The following is a 22,689-nucleotide window of genomic DNA, read 5'->3' as shown; positions in this document are numbered from 1 at the left end:
AAAAATATAATTAATGAAAAAGATCTAAATTGAAAATCCTCTTTGTTATATCGGGTGTGTCACCAAAGAAGGTACACAATGTAGGGTAATCGTGGAATATGAAGACTTTTTGCTTTTGGCCTTTCGTTAACGCGCAAGAGTTTTTGGAAGTTACAACTAAACACCCTGTAAAACTAAATGATCCTGTTATTGATCTGGGAACAAAATTATATGTGTCAACTTTCAAAGGTGCCCTCAACAGATATCCAAAAATTCCTTTCTCGAATACGTTTGAAATCTGTTTCTTCGTCAGTGTTAAATATGAAATTTGGTGTGGGAAAGTAGTTTTCAAACGCGACAACATTGCTAACATATCATAGCAAGGAGAAAAAAAACACCTTCATAAAGTAAATGTCAATGAAATTGTGACAGTTTTCAAATTGTTTTCAAAATGAAATTTACCGCAAATGAATAAATATGTATTCAGCTCTTGGTGCCGCAGAAAATAACGCGGCATTTATAGTATTTTGACCCCTAATAGAAATATTGACTAAAATCATAAATCACACCAACAAAGAAACAGTTTACAATCCACTTCCAGGTAAGAAACCGGTAATTTTTGCCCGTTGGGTGTCACCAAATATTTAGCTGAGGTTATTTAACACCCCACCATAAATTACCGGATGGAGTGCTTTAAGATCTGTTTCTTTGTTGGTGTGATTTATGATTTTTTCCATGATCATTGAATTTCAGTGGTCTTTGCTCACCGAAAGTAGTGAGCAAAGATGGCAATTGAATCACTAGTGAGCAAAGTGTAATGTTTTGCGAGTTTGTCGATAGACGGCGCCAAAAATGTTGTAGTGAGAGTTTTTTTAATCTGTTTTTAAAATACTTTCTGAATATTAATAACTAAAGATTGTCTTATTTTTGACTTTTTTAAATTTTTAACCTGTTATTTAGATTAAAATTGACGAAAAAACGTGAAATTGCTTTGAGTAAACTTCTAGAAAAATTAATACTAAATGCATTATGTGTTGGTATCTCTGATGAAACTAAAATCAGTAAACCAATCACAAACACGCAACGCTTAACAACATAACATCTTTTGTTTGGAATTTTGTTGATTCAGGTTTTGTTGTGAAAAACTGTTTTCGTGAGTTCCCTGTTGGGCTAATTTTGTAGAAATTATTGTTCCAGTGATTTTAACAGTTATGAAAAATAGTGAAGCAGATAGATAATAATAGGTATGTACAGTTTACGTTAATATCACCTCATCTTTTACTCTTGTCATGTTTTTGTCATTTTGATTTATTTACATTAAAAAATAGTGATTTGCGGCGTAATAAGGGGTACGCAGCAGGTGAAAGCAATGATTTAATTACACTCACTGCGATTAACTCAAAATTCAAAAAGTGACAAAAAATGCTGCTCGAAATTTCGATTCCGCGACTGTATTTTATGATCATGGAAAAAATCAGATTCCTCGCCTTCGGCTCAAACGCCCAACTTCCGTACTAGCTATTAGTCAATATTTCTATTTGGGGTAAAAATACTATAGCTGCACGGACATACACTATGCGTTTTCCTAATGGAAAGCATCCCAGTGTGAATGTTATTAGGCGTTTTGACCAACGATTGAGAAAAAAAAATGTAACCATGACAACTACATACATTCATTTTCACTTTCTGAGAGTTTTTTCTTTAACTGAAAGCTGCAGAACAGTTTTTGGTACAAAATCGGGGTCTATGTTATGTTATGCTTCTAAAACGCCCGTCCGTCCATTTTGATACCCCCGATATATATAACAAAATAATGCGATTAGGCAAAAAAGGAAATATTTTGACTCAGTGCAAGCATAGCTGAGTGTACTGGGCCCGAAGAAATCTAATTTGCATATTATAAAAAGTAAAATTTGTACGTGTGTATGTATCACGTGTCCGCTTATAATTAAAGAATGGCCGAATAAATTCTCATGGGGTTTCCACTAATAATTAGAGTGTTTCCGTAACTAAGGTTTTAGTAAATAAACCATTAAGTATTTTGGGAGGGGGCTGAATAATTATGAACAAGGAAATTGTTTATAGCGAGCAGCTGCGTCTGCAAGATGCGTCCTAAAAAAAAATCGTTGATGTAAACTTGTTTCAATGACAATAACAAACAATAAATGTTTATATGTGTGAAAGTTAGTGCAATTTGGTACATTTATATGCTTTAATATTACGTATAGTTGCTTTTATATGAAATACTTCTGATTTTATGTTTACAGGTTATGAACTCATTTGAAAAATTGCTCAGAAGATTTCAAGTAAACTTTTAAAAATCAAATTATAAAAACATGTAAATGAAGACGTAGATAAGATGAAAATCGCAGCCACGATCCGAATTAAGATGAAGATCAGTCAAGATTTGCGTTAAGTTGAAGGCGTAGATCATGATGGAAATCAAAAGATGAAGATCAAGATGTAGATCAACATCTCTACACCGACAAGTCGTAGTAATAATGTTGCTAGTTGCTACCCGCATGGCACTTTAGGTACTCGAATGAAAATGATATTCCTTTGGTAGTTTCGATACGTTGTATTTATTGGAGTTATTTGTGGTGTAAAAATGATTTTGTGTTTGGGTATATTCTGTCAATGGGAAATAAATTTTCGAAATACGACAGCTGTAATTTGTTTCCGATTGCACATGAATTGATCATCAATAATAGTTTAAAACGGTCTTTGTCGAGGCGAATATTATCGACGTTTCCTGCCTCCGAAAGTATACAGTTAGGAAAAATTTTATCCGAATTTCTCGTCGAGACACCAGTAGGGTTCGGTAATAATAAAATCAAGTGAAAAGAAGCAGAATCAGATACTTTAGGTTCTAAACGAGTCAATAATAACAAGCTTCCAATTTTCTTAAATAACGTTCGATCTCTGTTTCAAATCAAGATTAATGGCAGTATTGTCTTCATGATGTGTTCGGGGATAATGGAGGAGATTCATAAACAGTTACTTAGTGCTGAAGCCTTATTGGTTGTTAAGCCCTAAGTGGCTGCTTAACGCCTTCTATTAATTCTTTAAGCGTTAACACAAGACCGTAATCGTTTGATGAATTGAATATTTAGTGATACCAAGTTAATTAAACATTATTGTCATGAAATAACACTGACTGATATCCCTTAATGTCTTTTAAATTATAAATCGATATTACTTTCAAGAGTTTCAAGCTGTTAAACCGAACTGCTTATTTGATGGACTGTTTATTCCATTATTTAATTAACAGTGGCTATGTTTAAGTGGAGCCAAATAAATCGTTAATCCACTGACGAACGCGATACGCACAGTTCAATAAAAACACATTTGTAACCTTTCAATTAATTACATTTCCCTTAACGACTGCACTGAACTTACAATGTTCAAATTCAAAATTTGAAATTTATTATTTTTTTTTACTAATCTGAATAAAAAATAAATTGGCTTAGTTGAATTTCCCCGAGCAATTTCTGGTTGCACTTTTGCATAAAAGTTAATAACATATTTGGATTACGTGTAACCCATGAACGATTTAATAAATAACAAAAACCAAGAGCCGACCCGGTAAAAGAGAGAATTTTACATTATTTTTAATAACCCACAAGCCCGTTCCAGCCATTTCCTCAATTTTACTTTTATTTCCCTTTTTAAATTACGTAAACCCTGAAAATATCTTACATTTTCTTACAAACACATTTTTTATCATCCTTCACGTTAGTTTTTTTTTTGGCTTGGCATCGACTGTGTTCCTTTTATGAGCATTATAATATTCCGATATTTTTAAGCGAACATGACGAATATCGGCTCATGATTGATGATAAAATCAACTTCTCTTTGATGTTGATTTGTTTGTTGCTACAGCTCCGAAATGCCTGAAAAAAAATGTGGGATCTCTTAATCAGAAATCGGAAATGTCGATGTCGCTTAGAACTTTATTTGGAAACTGAACACACCTAATTACAAAAATATGAAACGCTGTTCATTAGAAGCCACATGTCTGCTTCTAAAGCTACTCTAACTAATTTGTAAAGGAAGTCGATGTTCGGCGAAGTTTCAGCAGCAGTAGAAAAAATGAGAAAATCGGAAAAGGCCAGTACTAACTTTTTAATTAACTTTTATTAGCCTTTTTTATATTTCCTAGTGACGTATATAATTTTTTTATTAATTGGAGTGCTGCTCCTGTATATTTAATAGCTTCCGGAACAATAATTACAAATTAAAATTGAACAAGCAGTTGCAACGCCAACGCATACGAAATTAAAATTGCCTCCATTCAAAAGACGTTATTTTTTTCGTTCAATTCGCCGTAAAAAACACAGTTTTGTTTGTCTAGTCCTTCACCTTGCAAAGATATTTGCAAATTTATTTCTCGTCTTGCCCGGCGCACCCACCATTTTTACAATAAAAATAAAAGTCAATTTTCAAAGTTACTGTCATAGATAGAGACATGTGGTTTTATTTTTTGGGACTGTCGTAACGAAATCTACAGAGAACAATTTTTAGGTTTGCCAAACCCAAACAAATTTTCTCTAAATTTTCTTGGATCGTTCATAAATCAAATTACGAAGGAGGATTTATGTTTGTTGTCACCAACAAGTCACTTCAATTTTTTGTCGAGTGTTAACCTTTTTTCCTAAATTATTGAAAAGATATTTCGGAGTTCGGATTATTGAGTGAAATATGCGACATTCGTTCTTGCTTGCTATAAAAGAATTTTGCAAAAGATGTGGTTTTCTTTACCGAACTTGTTATAAGGAACTGTATAGTTGACGTGGCTTGCCAAATAAAGTTATCGACAATTTTTTTCATATAGCAGCAATTTTTGCATTTTGACGAAAATATTATAAACAAAACAATAACATGTTCGATGATGAATATTCATATTAAAAGAAAAAAAATTTATTGTTAAAGCAAATGCACTTCGACGATAATTTGAGAGACCAAGATATCATTGGATGTCATTTTAATATAATTATTGTATTGATTTACGATTCCTGTATTACCGATAGATACAGCAACACGAGGCGCAAAGTGAGCTAGAGAAAGTGAAGTCGAAAATACAGAAAAAGGCGTAGAAAATTACAGAAAGCAGTAAACGACGAGAGGAGATGTACCAGGAGGTAAGAAGAGGCTAAAGGGGTGGAGGGGAAGAAAGCACCTTAAAGGAGAGACGAATTAAATAAACAGAAAAGCAGCGACAAGTATGAGACAAAGAAGAAGCCTATGAGCAAAGAAAGTAGAAACCGATCTTTTACCCAAGGAACTTTGGGTGCGTGCCTGGAAGAAAAGAAAAAAAAGGAAAAGAACAGAGGAGGGTAGAACAGGAAGATAAGAGGAGGAGGAATAGGAGGTATTTAAAGTAAGCAAGAAAACAGCAAGATCACGTAAAATAGAGAAGGAAACAGATAGGGAAATGGAAAAGGATGGATGATGTGGAAATAAAAGAGGAAATAAAGGAGATACGAAAAGAGAACCAAGAAGTCAAAAGAGAAATCGAACGACCAAGAAAATAATTTAAAAATAAAGAAAAGAAATGAGAGAAAGAGAAAAACAGCCTGACTGAGAGAGTAGCACAACTGAAAAAGAAAACGGGATATAAGAAAAAGAGAAGAAGAAAAAAATAGCATAGTGATAACAAGATGGAGAGGTAAAGAAAAGAGCAAGCAGCAGATCAAAGAGGACATAGACAATTTTATAAAAGAAAACGTAGAGCAAGCTAAAGGCAAAGATTGTTATAACATAAACAAGGATCAAGTACTAGTGGAAATGGAGGAGTTGAGTGGGAAAGAGAAAATGATGAAACAAAAAAGAAAACTGAGAGAAAAGAAGGAAACAGAGAAGATATTCATAGATAATGACCTCACAAAACAAGAAAGAGAGATACAGAAGAAATTAACAACCATCGCAAAAGAAGAAAAAAGGGAAGGGAAATAAGTAAAAGTGGAAAATAGGAAAATAACAATAGAGAGGGTACAGTGGAGATGGAACGAAGAAAGGAGGAGACTAGAGGTTTTTCAGTAGAGGGAGGAAGATCAGACGGAGAAAACGGAGACAACGGAAACGAAAACAGGACTAAAAGGACAAAGAAAAGGTAGATGGACAAAGAAAATAGGAACCGGAAAATAAGCAAGAAGCACAAAATGGAACACAAGAGAAAAGATACGAAGGGGAGGGGAGAAGCAAAGAAACAATGAAGACGACAGAGGTGAGGGTCTTATATTGGAACGTAGTGGATTTAAGAAAAAAAGAAGAAGAATTTTATGCGAGACAATTTGAGATAGCGGGTCTGGTAGAGACATGGGTAGAGGAACGAAGCTGGGAAAAATAGAAAAGTTGTTACCAAAAGAATACAAATGGGAATTATAAAAGGGCAAAATGAGGAAAGAAGAAAGGAAGAGCTGCGGGGGAATAATAAAAGGGGTGAAATTAGAGATTAAAGAAAAGAGACAAGAAAAGGGAGAAGAAGAAGGATATATGGAAAGAAACGTACATATAGGCAACAAATGGTGGAAAATAATGACAATAATATATAGCAAAGAGATGAAGACAACAATAAGAAGTGTAGAAGATACAATAGAAGAAAACAGAGAAGAATGTATGCTCTAGGGAGGGGAAATATGAGACAATTGAGAGGGGGATGGGAAAAGAAAATCCAAAGACAAGATGGAAAATGCAGAGGGGAAGAGACTGATAAAATAAATTGAAGAAAATGAATGGGAAGTATTGAATGGAAACAAACAAGGGGACGAACAAGGGGAATTGACCTAGATAGGTAGCAGAGGAAAAAGAGTGATAGATTAGGGAATAGTAAACGAAGATACATGGGAAAGAGTAGAAGAATTAAGAATAGGAGAAAGAGTAGAGTCGGACCATTTTCAGCTAGAAATAGGTATCGAAGAAATGAACAATGAAGAAAGGGAAAAAGGAAGAGCAAAGGAGAAACAGAAGAAAGTTGCAATAAAAATATGGGATGACCAAGGAGTAGAAGAGTATAGGAGTAGACTAGAAAAAGCCTGATTTGAAGAACAAAAATTAGAGAAGATGGCGGTAGAACTGAAAGGAGTAATTGCATAAGCAACAACAAAAAAGGGAGCAAAAGGAACAAGAAAGAAAAATGAGTGGTGGGACAAAGAATGTGAACAATTGAATAAGGAAGCAATAAAGGCGTTAAGAGAATGGAAGAGGACAAAATTAACAGAAATAGCTTTCTGGAAGCGAAAAGATGATACAAAGGGAGATGTAGAAAGAAGAAGAAGCAGAGGAGGGAGAGGAAGGGGAAATAGATAAAGGCAATAAGAACAGAAAAGGCGGTATGGAAATATATAAACAGAGAGAGAAATAAAAAGGAATCAATGAGTTGGGAAATAACAACACAAGAATGAAAAGAGTACTTCATGATCATGAAACTTCTGGAAAGGAGAAAGGAAAAAGGAAATGCAGAAATAGAAATGAAGAAGAAGCAGACAGCGTCAGAAGGAACAGAAATCTCAGTAGAAGAGGTAGAAAGACAAATGAGGAAACTGAGAAAGAGAAAGGCACCGGGGAGGGATGGAGTGCAGAATGAAGCATGGATGTATGAGACCGAAGGAAATTCCGGAGTACCTGGGGAGAAAGAGTGAAAAAGAAAGAAAAATGATGACGAGATTTAGATGTGGAGGAGAGAAACAACAGGAAAGAAAGTGAAGAATGTGCTATGAGGAGAGTGAGACGATCGAGCACATGTGGAATGAATGTAGCGAAATGAGAGAGAGGGAGAGAATGGAACGGGGAGAAATACAGAATGAAGACAAATGCAAGAAGAGGGAGAGAACAGATATACAATGGGGTGGTGGATAGAAATATATATTTTTTTTTAATGTGAACCCTCCACCACCCGGCGGCACGGCAATTTTGCCGGAGTACATACACTATTACGGATATGACTATCAAGTAATAGTGCAGTGCTATTCAACATAATTACCGGCGTCTCGCCTCCACATTTTGACTTTGTTGTGTTTTATTATGTTCTGTATCAATGTTAAGGAACTTCCTTACGATGTGACATGAGTATAATAATATACCTTTTTGAATTTCAACTACCAATGCGTTACCTAAATCTAGAAGTTTCAATTTTTAAAAAGAGATTGCGGTACTATTCCCGTTGCTGAAATTATAAGTGGTAACGGAGAGTTCTAAATATTTATTAATTTTTGTGTTATATTATGTGAGTTTGGAACAGCTATATCTAAAATATATGCTTGCTTTTGTTGTTTATTTAAAATAATAATGTCTGGTCTGTTATGTTGAATGTGAATGTCAGTTAAAACTGTGCGATCAAAATATAATTTGTAATTGTCATTTTCCAAACAACTTTCTGGTTTATAAATGTAATGTGGTTGTGTATCCTTTAATAAATTGAATTTAACAGCTTAATTCATGTGTATAATTTTAGCGAATATATCATGACGTTTCTTATATTCGTTTTGAGCCAAAACGGTGCAAGAAGAAATTATGTGTTCAATTGTTTCCCCTTCAGTTCCGCAAATCCTACATTTATCAATGATCGATTGTAACCGCATATGTGTTTTTTATAATTTCTTGTATTTATAACACGATCTTGTATTGCAAATATAAAACCCTCCGTCTCAGGGTGAATATTTGATTTCTTAAGCCATGCATGAGAAGCCTGAATATTAATTTCTGGCTGTTCCAGTTCTTTAAAGTATCTCCCATGTAAAGACTTCTGTTTTATATTTGCTATAGTGTCAGGTATATTTGGCTCAACAATATCTGGAATTATATTAGCACTTAAATTTAAAGGTGTGTAACCTTTATCGGCTGAAACCAAAGCATTAAAAAAGGTGTTATCACGAGCTCTATTGAGGAAATAATTATTATTTTTATGTTTATACGAGCATACAATTGTAATCAGGAATCCGGAAAGCCCGTAGGGCAAATATGTAAAGCATATTATGTAATTTATTCTATTTTGGTCAATAATCGTCTTTATACGCCCCCAAATGAGGGCATAAATTGGCCTTTATGGCCCAGATTTGTCAAAAATCTGCCAAGCAACGGTTGGTTTAATTATTCAAACAATGGTATCAAAATCAAACATTATTTTATTAAAGAAAATCACACATTATATACACAGTAGCCCTAACACCATCAAAATAGCTAACTAAATTTGCATGGACACAATTTTTAATTGATTTTCTTTAAGGAATACCAAATATTTGTTAGAATCTTTTAGAAATTATAACGGGTATAATTGTCGATTATGGCCCTCGGGAATTTAAAAGCCCTCTTTCCTCGGGCTTTAAACATTCCCTCGTGCCATAATCTCCTGATTATGCCCTTAATACATAAATAACTATTATTGATTGACTTTATTTAGACAATTATTAATTCATAATAATAGTTAATTAGTATCAAACAAAAATATAAAAATACGGAGAGACGTAAATTACTTTGGTTATCAAAATAACTAATTCTGTTTGCATATATTAAGGGGTGTAATGACTGTTGTTGTACTAAATGTTTGAACTTCCAGTTGCGCCCCATTACTTGATGAGGATTTTTAGTCGATTGCATGAACAAATGACGAAAAATACTCTAACATTTACTGTCCAAACAAGCAACGCCTGACCAAACCCAATTTTTCAAAATGACGTTATCGCACAATAGACACTTCCACTTAAAATATTGAAAAACAAAATGCCAGAACATTTCTTTGCGTAACTCAGCACTTCGTGCTTTGATAGTTCCCAACTCGCTTTCACTGCCCCTTGTTTGCAGCACACGACATAAATAATATATTATTTATTTGGTTGCAGAGAGTCGAATTTGAGGTCGAGATCGAGAATGTTCGCTGCAACTCGAACTTGGAACATATTGGGATTTAAAATTCCATTTTCTCCCTGCCTAATAAATTTTCCAACCGATATCACAAATTTATTGCTTTTTGTCACACACATAATTACGTGCCATATAATTAAGTGCGATACAACCAAAAGGCCGCGTTTAATGTAATGAGAAAAAAATAGGTTCCGGTCGACTCAAGCTCCAAAAATATTTATGGAAGCAGTTTTGCATAAATAGTGACCGATCTTGAATGCAAATAAGGCATAATGCATGTTCGGACTGACCTTGATTTAACACGTCGAGGTATTAACTGCCTATTCGTTGTATTTAATAATTTTGATTAATCACCTTCCATATAACATAAAATATAATACCTTCATTTTTAGAAATATTAATCTACGTGTTGTATAACGTACAATATAGGAAAAAACAATACACGACGACGACGAAAAATTAATTAATTAAAATAAGGTGACAAGATGATGATAGTGAAATATTGTTTTCGGCTTCCCTAACTGGTAAACACACCTTTACCTTTCAATTTAGGTTATGGTAGCTGCGATTTCCCGACGGATGTTGTACATTTCTGGGGGAGTACGGTAAATTTCCTTTTTTTACAGTTACCTACTTTAAAATTAGTTTTGAACTGTTTGAACTGGTTTTAGTTAATTTTTCTAAAAATTGTACCAAAAATTAAATACAATTTCAAATATACATATTTGACGATACTTTTAGAGAGAGGATAATACTTTCCGAGCGATGATGATACATTTTGAGCGTCGACGATACTCTTTGAATATTTTTTAAATTTATGAAAATAGAAGAGTTTTCTCGCGACCCACAGCGATGTTGTAGTAGATGATAAGCTATTAGTTCCACTTCAGTAAGCACCATACAAATGTTCCATCTTCCACTGAAAGTGGACAAAAAGAGGAACGTCTAGTGGAGCAAATGTAAACGTCAGAAGCAGTAACTCGAGGAATAATATATGTGGTGGTGTGTTTAAATGAGTGGTGTAGTTGTCTGATTTGTTGTTGCGAGGGCCGTTGGTCTACACAAAGTACGTTCTGTCTGCTGATGAACGTCGCGTATCCGCTTTATACCATTCGGATGCTTTCCAAATCCGTCTGGCTCTGTCAAAGCAACAATACGCTTCGTGTGTAAGGATAATTGTGCTTCGCCTAACAGATAAAATGCTCACATTCCGAAGCTAGACGCTTATCGATTCAACACTATACTTTACACAGACCTAACCAACAACCATGCATAAATATTTGATACTACGAAAGCGTGACCTGTCATTCTTACAACTGACAACGTGCCGTTTACCACACAACCTTTCAACGCGCCTTAACAAATTGTGTTCTTGTCGGTCAACGGTGTCACGTTTTCCAAATTCAGACTCCTGGCTGGCAGCGACGATGAGCTCGTTTCCATCAAACGCGAAAAGGGCCGCCGTTCATGAATAATCACGAAATAATACGCACAAAAGCCACACTGGAGACATTTTACAGCAGATGTATTTATTCGACCAAAAATCATCACACACGACTAGTCTTTAACTTTCTAACAAATTTAGAATGCAACTAATTAGACCAGCTAGTAGCTCTGGAAGCAACTTTGTGAACAGTCTATATCTAGTTTTAAATTGAAATTAAATGTGTTTTACACTTTACGCCTATTAACTATTTCAAAATTGGAATCTTTGACACAAAACATTTACGTGATGACAAAGTTGTCGAAATTGTTACATCGGTTCGGAATCATTCTGTTCAAAGAGAAATCGATTGTTCCTGATGTGGTTTCACGTTGCAACAAAACTGATGTCACAGGACGCTACGAAATGATTAAAACTATCTCCAACACATGCAAATGAGCGATTTTTGAAAATACCCGTAGCTCTCCGAGTCCAGCGCTGGACAAGATTGATTAAAGTTAAACTTTCAAAATTAAATTGCTGCACTAAAGTTTAACAGCTTTCGGCGCAACTTCATCAAACATTTTCCTTCAAACTCTAAATTTGAAAACTAATTGCTCAGACTCTAATCCAGATTTTATCCCAATTGAAAATGCGTGGAAATGAATTAACAACAAAAGTTCTTAAATTGAAATGAAACACGTAAGACGTTGCTAAAATTAAAGCTTCTTGCAAATTAACTGTTTAATGAATTCATTTAATAAACTAATAATGATAATCTTCACTGTTCTTAAGACATGTGATTTTTTTAAATTTATTGTACCGGGTGAGTTTTACCGCCCGCACGACCTATTAAAAAATTAGTAAAAATTACGAAACTTTAGGGTTACATTCCCTTGATATAAGACTTCAAATGTGTGTAATTTATTTTCCCTTATCACTTAATTCAGAGACATAAAATTTAAAAAATCGATTTTGAGTAAAAAAATAATTTTTTTCGTACACGCTCATAACTCACAATTAATTCAAAGAACACATTTATGAAATTCGTATCAAAAATAATTATTCGTATTTGAATTATTCCAATTTTAACATTAAGAGGGAAAAATGACCAAGATTTACAACTGCAGTGTCATAAATAAATATCTCATTGTTGGGAAACATCTGTTGACCACTTTTCTAGTAATTCTTAAGTCCCTAAAGGGTACCATAAACAACCTACGTCAACTTCTTTTGTGGAACTGACCGCCCAATTTAATAATAAATCATAGCTTAAATTTTGCACTTTAATATCAAATCCCATTTATTTCAAAGACCGGTGATGTTTTCTCATTGAAAAATTATGTAAATTAATGTAGCGGTTATTGAATTAAAACAAAATCTTTACCTGTTTCATTAAAAATTTTGAAATTTTTACAGACTGTTCTACAGTGATACACAATCATTCCTGAATTTTTTGAGAATTTTAAATTAATTAGAAGTGGGTGTTTTCGCTCGGGCGGTAAAACTTCACTCACCCGGTACATAGAAAGTGGTGTATCCTAACTTGCATTAAAATTTCCCGGCGCATCCACCATTTTTATCATTTGCCATTAACTCCTCTACATTGTTAAAGCAATCTTGAGACATTAATTTTTGTCACAATTAAAAATATAAAGTGTACTAAGGGAACCGAACAGTTTTATTTTGGTCGACTTTATAAATATTTTGACCTAACGAAATACCGCAACGAAATAAATAATAAATTTACGAAGAAATTACTTTCAGGTTTATAAATAAAAGCCAAGAGCGGAAAAATTCCCGTTTTGTTGTGAAGTGTTTCTAGTATTTTTAAATATTCACCATTGAGTACGTGACACAAGCTTCTAAACTTTTCCTGTGAGGTAAAATAAATCCACTGCATTTCCACTAGAGTATTATAATGCAATGAAGAGAAGATTGTGATTAGATTTAAACAACATTGCCAAGGAAACACGTGTGAACTGAGTCGTCACGTAAGGACTGTTTTCCTAATTTGAGACGTTCTATGCTGCAATTACCGTACAAATGTCGTTGAAATCAGTAGCGTGTAAGAGGTACGTACGTGGCTAAACAAATATCAAGTTGGCTGTAACCGTATGCAAACAATAATGAGCAACATTTAAGCTTATAATTAGCAAATATTTTCTTAGAAGGTAACGTAAAACGGAACAAAACGCTAATTACAAGTGGGCAACGTTCAGGTTTGTAATTAGTAAATATTTCCACAACGGAAGTACTCACTTGAAGTAGTATGTGTTGTTCTGATAACCGAAGAACGGAACGGTGTAGGTGAGCATCCAGATGTTGCCGCCTCCACAGTCGTAGTAAGGTTTTGACCATTTTCCGTCTTCGTACCGCACTGACAAAATCTCGTCGGGGACTCTCTCGCTGTGAGCACTTTCATTGTAGGTGTAAGTGTTGTAACCTGGAACAAAACACCTGTTTCAAAACTTAAACCCGATTACAAATTGTCAACGCGTCACACCACAATTTAACTTCATCAAAGAAAAACTGTGGGGGGAGTGAAACAGGAAAGAACCCCATGTAACGTGGGGTCTTCATAAAGACTAATTTAGCAACTTTCACTTGGGAACTCGTTAAGCCAAAAAAACACGACTTGCTTAAAGTAGAACACCATCAGGGCTAGAAGTAGATATTTACATTAACAAAACAAACGTGGACGCTAATGCCAGTCCATTACTTACAAAAAAAAATTGTTCCATAAATACAGTCAGTCGAAGATGTTAATCATTCGTTGATATTCATTTCTTTTAGTTATTTGAAGAAACTGCAATCGAGATTCTTTCCTATAGGGTGTTCGGTATGGCTAGCCGTACTAGGCCAGATTAGACCTAAATCACATACTACCGGCAAGCCGTACCGACGACACCAGCTCGTCTGTGGGATTCTTTCAATGGCATTGTCGGAAAAAAATCACAATACAATATACCGTATGTTTCAAAAAAATTCTGGTCAAGTAGTTTATAAAAAACAAAAGCATTAAAAACTTATGGCTTAACTTGAATAATTCAGGTGTAAATGTGATTATCACTACAGGGTGTTTTCGAAGTTGAGGCGTTCCTTGTAACACGAGGTACTAAACATTATTTTTAAGAATTTTAGCCTAAATCTTTTTAGTAAAATGTTTGTATTAACGGAGATAATTAATTGTATATTTTTATTGTTTTCTAAAATTTTGAGTCCGGTCCTGTCTATTTCTCTGCTGTAATAGATTAATAAATAATAACTAACCTGGCCCAGGATGGTGTCTTTCTGTAAATAGCTCTGCGTACTCTCTGGACGCCGCAGCTGCATTCTGATAACGTGATAACATTGCCCATGCATTAGAGCTCATTATTTTTGAAACGATAAAGCCATTCCGACTAATTAGACTAATTAAACTCTGACAGTATTTTTGATTAACGTCCATGCTCATTTGATTTTTTTTTGTCAATTCTAATTTCTAACAAATCAGCGCAAATTTGAGCAGGACCGGTTTCAGGAATTTCAAAAAAATTAACTTATTGTATCTTCATTGCCGTACACATTTTACTGAGGTGATTTTGGCTAAAACTCTTTAGAGCAATGCATACTATCACATGTTAAAAGGAACACCTCAACTTCGAAAACACCCTGTATAATTGTTTTGAACGAACTATCATAAAATGACAATTACAGCGAAAGCTTGAGAACGTTTTCCTACGATTCTACGAGAATTGGCGACAGCGCCAAGATTTAATCCTGCCGTCGCGGACATACGTGGTCTACGTAAACGTAAGAAGTTAAACTAAAGTTAGATTATGTACCCAGATCAACAAAAACAATTTTTAATTAATTAATGAACAAGATCTGATGTTGTTGGTAAACCCTGTTGGTACGTCTGAATAAATGATTTAATTAATTTTGTTTTTATTTTGTATTTTGCTGTTGTGGCAAAATATATTTAAAAAATTGTTTTCGAACAAGAACTTCATTCTTTGTAATATAATTTAATTAATTAATAAGATGTGCTGGTGTTCATAAGCCGTGTCGGTGTGGCTGAATAAATTATTTAATTAATTTGGTTTTTATTTTTGTTTTCTCCGTCGCTTAAAAATGAGTGAGCGAGAGCCCAAACATGTGTTTGTCTGCCTCTATATTATTAGACAGGCCTTTTCCTTTTGGAGTATAAAGACAAAATTCAATTTGATGATGCCTGAGCTTAATGGTATTAAAGAAATTACTTATTGACGGCAAAGCCTTTTTTATTCTAACACGGAAGCGCAAATGTGATTTAAGCATCGACAAAAGTGACAAGATTCGGATAATTCTTAGGACCATAATAGAAATCTTAAATGAATTAAAGTCCGCTTCCTGCAATTAATCAAAATGCCCTGCATAGATTAGCATGTTTAAAATTGAATTATCCTAGTGTTCTCGATGTAAATTAGAAGCATAGTATTGCGCTTTAAGGTACTAAAACAGTAGTTAGCGGTTAATCCCGACCCAGAAGTGCATGCCCTTCCCTGCAGCACCCCCATATATGTATAATGAGACAAGGGTTGTCACGTAGTGTGAACCCTCTGAATCATTAAAATATTTCTTTCGATGGAAACATATCGAGGGTGGCCCAGATTTTGAGCTCGTGGGTAAGAGCAGCTTGTAAATTAGGAGTCTTATTTGTTCGTTTAGTGTTACGATTAAAGGACAACTGGAGGACTCTGTTTCAGGGTGAGCTACGCAACTATGTAAACAACTCGGGTCTCGTTAGGTGACAATAAAATCCATGAGAATATTTTGTGACCGTTTAAGAGTGAGGTTTCGGTAAATAGTGCACTCGACTTCCTCACTCAAGATACTCTTTGAATAAAGCTAATATTAGCTCAATTAATTGTTACAGTAACATTGATATAGGTTAAGCGTTGATTAGAAGGCACGGTCAGGAAAGCAATTCTTGATTATACGTAAACATTTACATGATTAGTTAGTAAATATATTAGCTCAGGTATAAGTAACGATTTAATTAATATCAATAAGGCATTTTTCAACGCGAACGAGAAAATACGATACGACCGAACTAATTAATCTGATTTGAAAGTAATTAATTTTTATGATTGCTTTTCGTTTAACTTGAGCGTCAGCCGAAGAGCATTTCCACGCCAGCTGCAGGAACGCTCATCAAACTTTATTGCCTTTTCACGTGTGATAAGCATAATTTCAGAGTTGCAGTTAAATTAACACCATGCGAGAGTTTTCCTTTGTGGACTCATCCTCACGCTCTGTCTTCAATTAACCGGTGAAAAGGTCCCCATTATTTTGACCAACTGCGAAATGAAAATAATCCCACCGAATGACGTCACCTGTTCACAGGAAAACTTGTGAAAAATTTACAGGGAGGGATATATTGCCCACGGCGAAAATGTTTCAAACGGGGAATACGGTGCCACATTCCTGGTTTACCTGTTCCTGGTATCTTATTTTTGAAAAAGGACTAAAAGCTATGTCGGGTCTTGCTCTAAGGGAATTTAAGCATCTCCACCGTAAAAGTAGTAACGCTTATATTTTCGACGCTTTGTTAAAAAAATAAGTCTTAAGAAAAAACGCACGCGATAAATTTGAAATGAAGTATTTTTTACAGATAACATCAATATTTTATGATTGAGATGCTTTAGTATATTTTTGCAAACTGAAAAATTGTCTTTAAGTGAGAAATTAGCGAGAACTGACAGGATCGTATGCTTTATTATTGCAGCTTTGGCGATACGTATCAGGGAGTTTTACAAGCTCGAGAAGCTATATAATCCCAGAGAGAAGTGCGATGGCAAATAGTTGAATCGGACAGGCAAAGCCTATGGCTCTAAATTCCCAGGATTACAAAGGTCACACCCAAATTAGGATTTAAGTTACATTGCGTTAATAACTGCTAAATAGGCGGAAACTGGTCGATTTATTTCATATCAATGAACACCGTACAGGGAGCGGGCCCGTCGAAAATCTGCATAAACTGCACTTCTTTATCTCTCGACGAGGATGCTGCTGGAAGCTTCTCCAACAAAATATATAGTACGTCGCATCAAGTTTGAAATTGCATTCCTCTATTAGTTCTGTGAATGTATTAGCGTCAAAAAGCAAAGCAGGACCGATAGCTTGAGTCTAGAAGCTTTCGATCCGACGCACTGTTACACTAAGAAAGTGATTAAAAATTGATAAAATCGCCTGTCGGGTCTCAATCTTCTAAGGAAAAAATCAACATCGAATTTACTAAAATAGGTGTTATATTTCACATCAATAAATGTTTGTAGTTAATAGGCAATTTCCCCCAGAAAATTTCCAATCTTTGAGCAGGATGTTTCTTTAGGACCCCACATCCTATTTCGACCGGCTTCTAGCCAGTCTATTGAACATCCTGAAATCAACCCATACAATACACTAAATTTAACATTTAATTAGGATGAAGTGTCCCAAGTTTTTCGGCAAATCACGTCCACACTATTCACGAAAAAATACAAAGAACAAGGACGACTCGTGAATAAAAAATTTGCATCGATCCATTACTTTAATTACTTGTCTGACAGCTTGCTAAATTGCGATTTCGTGTGAATTACGAGAAGGCACGACTGTATTCGGGGACCGCCGAGCGGCTGGCCGTACCCGATTGACCAGTACTGTAAGTTACCTAACACATCTGTTACACTTTGATTATTTTATATTACATTATGCTTTATAACAACCACCTAGAAGTTCAAAGACTGGAACTTTTGATTTAGTCGTACAAAATTTGGAAAATATTTATTGTGTGGAATAACAGCAACTGTATAAGTAATCAAACCTCAGAGTGAGCCCGTTGAAATTAATTCAATCAAAAGTGAGCGTGACAATATTTCCATTATTAATTTATAATTAACTTACTGCAATAAAAAAAATTAAAAAGAATGCGGCAACAGCTAGCTGTACTAGCTTGGTTGTTCAATGGACGTGAGAGTTTTCCTGACTGACACGTCTGATTTATTTATGTGTTTCTATGACCACCAACAAAGCTGTACTCGTGTCGCGGCTTGTCTCTTAGAACGGTTCGTTTTGCTGATTGCATACTTTCCAAAATACAATATTATAATGGCAAACTCGATTTTTATTTGGCTCAAGTAATTGGCAGGGCTTGTGCCTTTAGCCACGGCAAACAAGTACTACAGACTTCACTATTAAAATTGTTACTAAGATGAAGACACCATCTCAGAACTTAATAGAGCTTCTCACAAGTTTGTAATGTTTCAAACAACACATTTCACCATCTCAAAACATAATAAAACTTCCCACAAATTTGCAATATTTCAAACAAAACAATTGTTTCATTTTTGTGAAAGTTTTTCCCGACGTGAAAAATCCACCATCTTGTTAACATTTATGATAACTTTGCTAATTAAAACGTGCAGTTTGGAGCCGTTGTCGCATCATAAATCATATGGTTGACCTAGCAGTTCGTGCCTTTTCTGTGCCAAATTAGCAGTGTTATTGATTGCTTCCAGACCGAAATCAAACTTGACTTGTTTTCGAATTTTGTCCCAAATGAAGCTAAATTAGTTCTCCGTTAAAAAACATTTATATTTGTTTCGGCCCTATATAAATTCAATTACTTTACTTTGTTCTTTTGAAACGATGAAAACAATACCGACGAGCCGCTTTAACTTAAGTGTTTCATGAACAGAATTACTAATGCATGTGTGCTTCACGTGACGAGAATATGGTGAAAAATACTTTGTTAAAAATATATGGAGACAATTGAGTTTATTTGTCGTAACGGATAAGCCGTGCAAGTTTAATGTTGATTAAAACTGTCACTGTGGTCAAGTTATTTGAAAAATATTTCATTTGGTAAAGTGAAGGTGCTTATTCAGAACGACTAGTTGTCGAGCACAGTTTAATTGTTAAGTGAACAGAGAAGAGGAAACTTTGAAAGTTTAAACTTCTGTAGTAATTACTTTAATGCTACAATAACGCAAACAGAGACAAAAGTAACAGGTGCGGTTTTAACTTACACAAATTAGCTGTTTAGAAGGTTCGCCACCACATTCTCAGATTTCGTCTTTGGCAAAAACCAACAAACAACACTAATCATATTACACCGATTGCGTTTCAGATAACGCAATTGAAGTCAATCCCTATTACACATCACAAATTATTAATAATCCTGATTAATTCCGTGTTATCCAACGAATTAATAATTCTGGTTGACATGTTGTGGTTATAAATTCCTGAACAGAACGCTACCACAACATGCTTGTGACATTTCTGTTCGCACAAAAATCACCCAACTTTTCGCAAATTATAAACTTTCTCGACTAAAATCCAGCAAAGATGCAGTTAACACGGTGAAGCATTTATGCAAAGTAATAAACAGGCTTCTTGAATAACATCATCTTTAAAGAAAAGCTCTTGTCGCTTCGAGGATTAACGCAGCTTTAACGTAGACTTGTCAGATTTATAAACAATAATGTCTTCTACAGCGTAACGTATAAATCGCAAAAAATATGAAAAGACTGTTGTGTTATTCCGCAAGCCGTAAAAAATTTTACCGAAGACAAAAATTTCATTTGGTGATGCGAAACGAACAGGAAAAAGTTAATGTGTATCAGTCCGAAAATAGAGTGAGAAACATTCAAATTAATGACAGTTAAATAAATGAAATGTCTTGCGGGAAACTGTTTACGATTAATAATTGTGTATCCATAAAATCTGACATGACTCTTGTTTTCATATTTTTCGCCGTTGTTTACATTTCAGTGTGTTTTCAAAATCAATACAATTTGCAACAGATGGATTTGTCCGAACTTTCGTTGTTTTATTCGATAAATACCCCAAGGAATTCACTTTACACTTAGTGCTACGAATATTGCCAGAATTTTTTAGTGCTTTTTATTGACTCCATCGTGAAATTTGTTATTATTTGATCAAGTCAGAAACAAGTTAAAATTTGCAATAGATTTTCAAGATGTTCAGAATGATATACAATGTGATCAAAAATAAAACAAATCAGAGCAGACGTTGCAAATTATAGATCATGTCGTAGCGGAATTCTATGCAAATAAGAGTTGAATGCATGACATTTCTGGCCGCAAACGGTACTTTATAATAAATCATACCTCATGAATTTTAGACGTTGGAATTATAATTGTGCATTTTATTATTTTATTATTTATTATCTGATAATGGAGAAAAATTATGAAATACACAAGAGCAACATTTTACTTTCGTAAGTATTGGTCATTTACCAGCTTTATTGCCAAACGTGAGGCTACTGGTAAGCCGATTTTTCGCGAAAATGTCAAAGAAACGTCAACGATGTGTGTTGTTAACCTAGAAAACAACATTTCGATTTCGGCAAAGTTTGTAGACGTTTACTGTAATTGTTGTAAGCAACAATTATTCCAGAATAAGTGGTAAAATCTGTTTGAAAACGACTGTGCGTAACAAGCATAATTATGCGTATGAGTCAGTCTAAGAAAAACGTTTCGATAAAACAAAAGATGAGGTAGCACTCTTGATTTGTTTTTATTTTGATCACTCGGTATTACTTCGAAGAGGTTTGTCTGAAAGATAATGGATTTCGACACATTTTATTTTCAAACCGCCCGACACACAAAAGCTTTAACAGTTAACAGAAAAACATTACCGTTTTGTCTTATTGTACAAACGAAATTACCTCTTGGAACACAAATAGAAAATTTTAGTGTAATAGAACAGTTGTGTGCCGAGGGTAATTTAGCCTGTAGTAAAATTTGCAATTTCGTAACAATTATAAGTCAGCATTCCGTTTGATGTATGAAATTTGGAGTGGTTGTCAGTCTGGTCCATCATCCCATGATTGCGATTGCAAACAAATCGGTTGCTTCAACGTTCCGCTTTGCTACAGATATAATCAATAATTCATGCAAACATACAAGAAATATTGTATCAAGGAGCTAGTATAAGTTTATTTAAGAACATTTATAATACTAAGGGGTAATTTTAGAGGTAAACCTCTGATACGCCAAGTAGGGCAGACGTATTAATTTCATAAACCTTGGAGGCAACAAGCTGCGGTCAATGGTTACCACAAGGAGCACAGTGTTATTGATCAAGATTCATCATATTATAATTTAATGACAGAGTGGAGCCGTTTGTCTAGTACAGAACGTCCCAGAAATATTTTTGACAGTCAAGACACTCCACCCAGAATTATTTTGGAAGCAGTCTGTACTGCAGTGATTTAGCAGAAAAGGTTACATATATGTATAGTCTTGCCAAGTTGCATCGAAGATTAAACAATTTATAATTAATTCAAGCAAAACTCTCCTAAACACCCCTCGGACAGACATTGATAATTATCAGACTTTTTCATTAAAATTTGCACCAAGACTTTTCGTTTTCTTATTTTGCAGCAAAACTAGAGCTTAAAGAAACATCACAAATTAATGTCGGTGTTCGACTTTATTTAAAACTATACTCGAATAAAATTGCTTGGTGTCAAACGAACTACTTAAAATTATTCGGAAGCGATCATTCATTTTCAAAGGATTTCAAAGTTGCAATTTTGAGTAACTCAGTATAAATGCATCGTTTCCGAAGTAGATTAACAACAAAAAGATGACTTGGAGGTACAGACTACTGTCGGTTCATGATTGGCGCTGCAATTAAACAAACGGGTTGTTTACTCTCCATCTATTTACACTAATACACAGATTATCAGTACATATTGTTGTGTGTGATTGATTGATCAGCATACGAAGCGCTCTGCTGCTTAAAACTTCAACAAATGTTACACAAGTTTTGCAATTTTGTTTACAAAATCTGAACTTGTCGTACTTTCTTACAATCCCAGTAAAACCAACTCAGCGCTCTCGGTTATTTTATATTAAAATTGGTCGATCGTTAGATACGTCAGAAACTTTCCCACTTTCGATGTTTATTAATTCCAGGATCGCATCATTTTCAAATTAGCAAACATGCTTTTTGGACTCCACAACCACAGTCAAACGTCACTTCCACATTCAAAATTGAAATAAAACAGAATTTTTACAACTACTGATTCATAACATGAATGAATAAAATAAACGGAAAACACAACTGACAAAATTAATGTATTTTTTCAGGAAGTCTTTTACGACATAAATTGTACATAAATCAGTGCAGATATTATTACCAAAGTTATACAAGTGTTATTCTAAAACGAAAAAACAGAAAGTAGGTAAATTTAATATATTTGAAACCAGCCTATTTTCTTATTAATTTTTATGAGTATGCAACCAATAAAGTGGTGCATATGAAAGACATGTCGGTGACATTAGTATGACTTGCCGGTGGCCACTGGCCACATGGGTGAATTTAAATTTATCCTCAAAGTAGGCGTTGAAGAGTCGATTGTGAACGTACCACACATCAGTTGATGTTTTTAT

The 22,689-nt window shown here is 34.5% G+C and overlaps 1 protein-coding gene across 1 annotated transcript in view; it reads right to left on the bottom strand.

The window, feature by feature from the left end:
* LOC138140244 (metabotropic glycine receptor) overlaps positions 1 to 22,689 on the bottom strand; it is a 139,172-nt gene that overhangs the window by 34,080 nt on the left and 82,403 nt on the right. The window contains exon 2 of the mRNA XM_069061103.1: positions 13,523 to 13,706. Coding sequence (XP_068917204.1) covers positions 13,523 to 13,706 — 184 coding nt within the window. The remainder of the gene's footprint in view (positions 1 to 13,522; positions 13,707 to 22,689) is intronic.

Source organism: Tenebrio molitor, chromosome X (assembly GCF_963966145.1).
Source record: "Tenebrio molitor chromosome X, icTenMoli1.1, whole genome shotgun sequence".
In the NCBI taxonomy this organism is placed as follows: Eukaryota; Metazoa; Arthropoda; class Insecta; order Coleoptera; family Tenebrionidae; genus Tenebrio; species Tenebrio molitor.
This window is presented reverse-complemented; position numbering and strand designations above follow the sequence as displayed.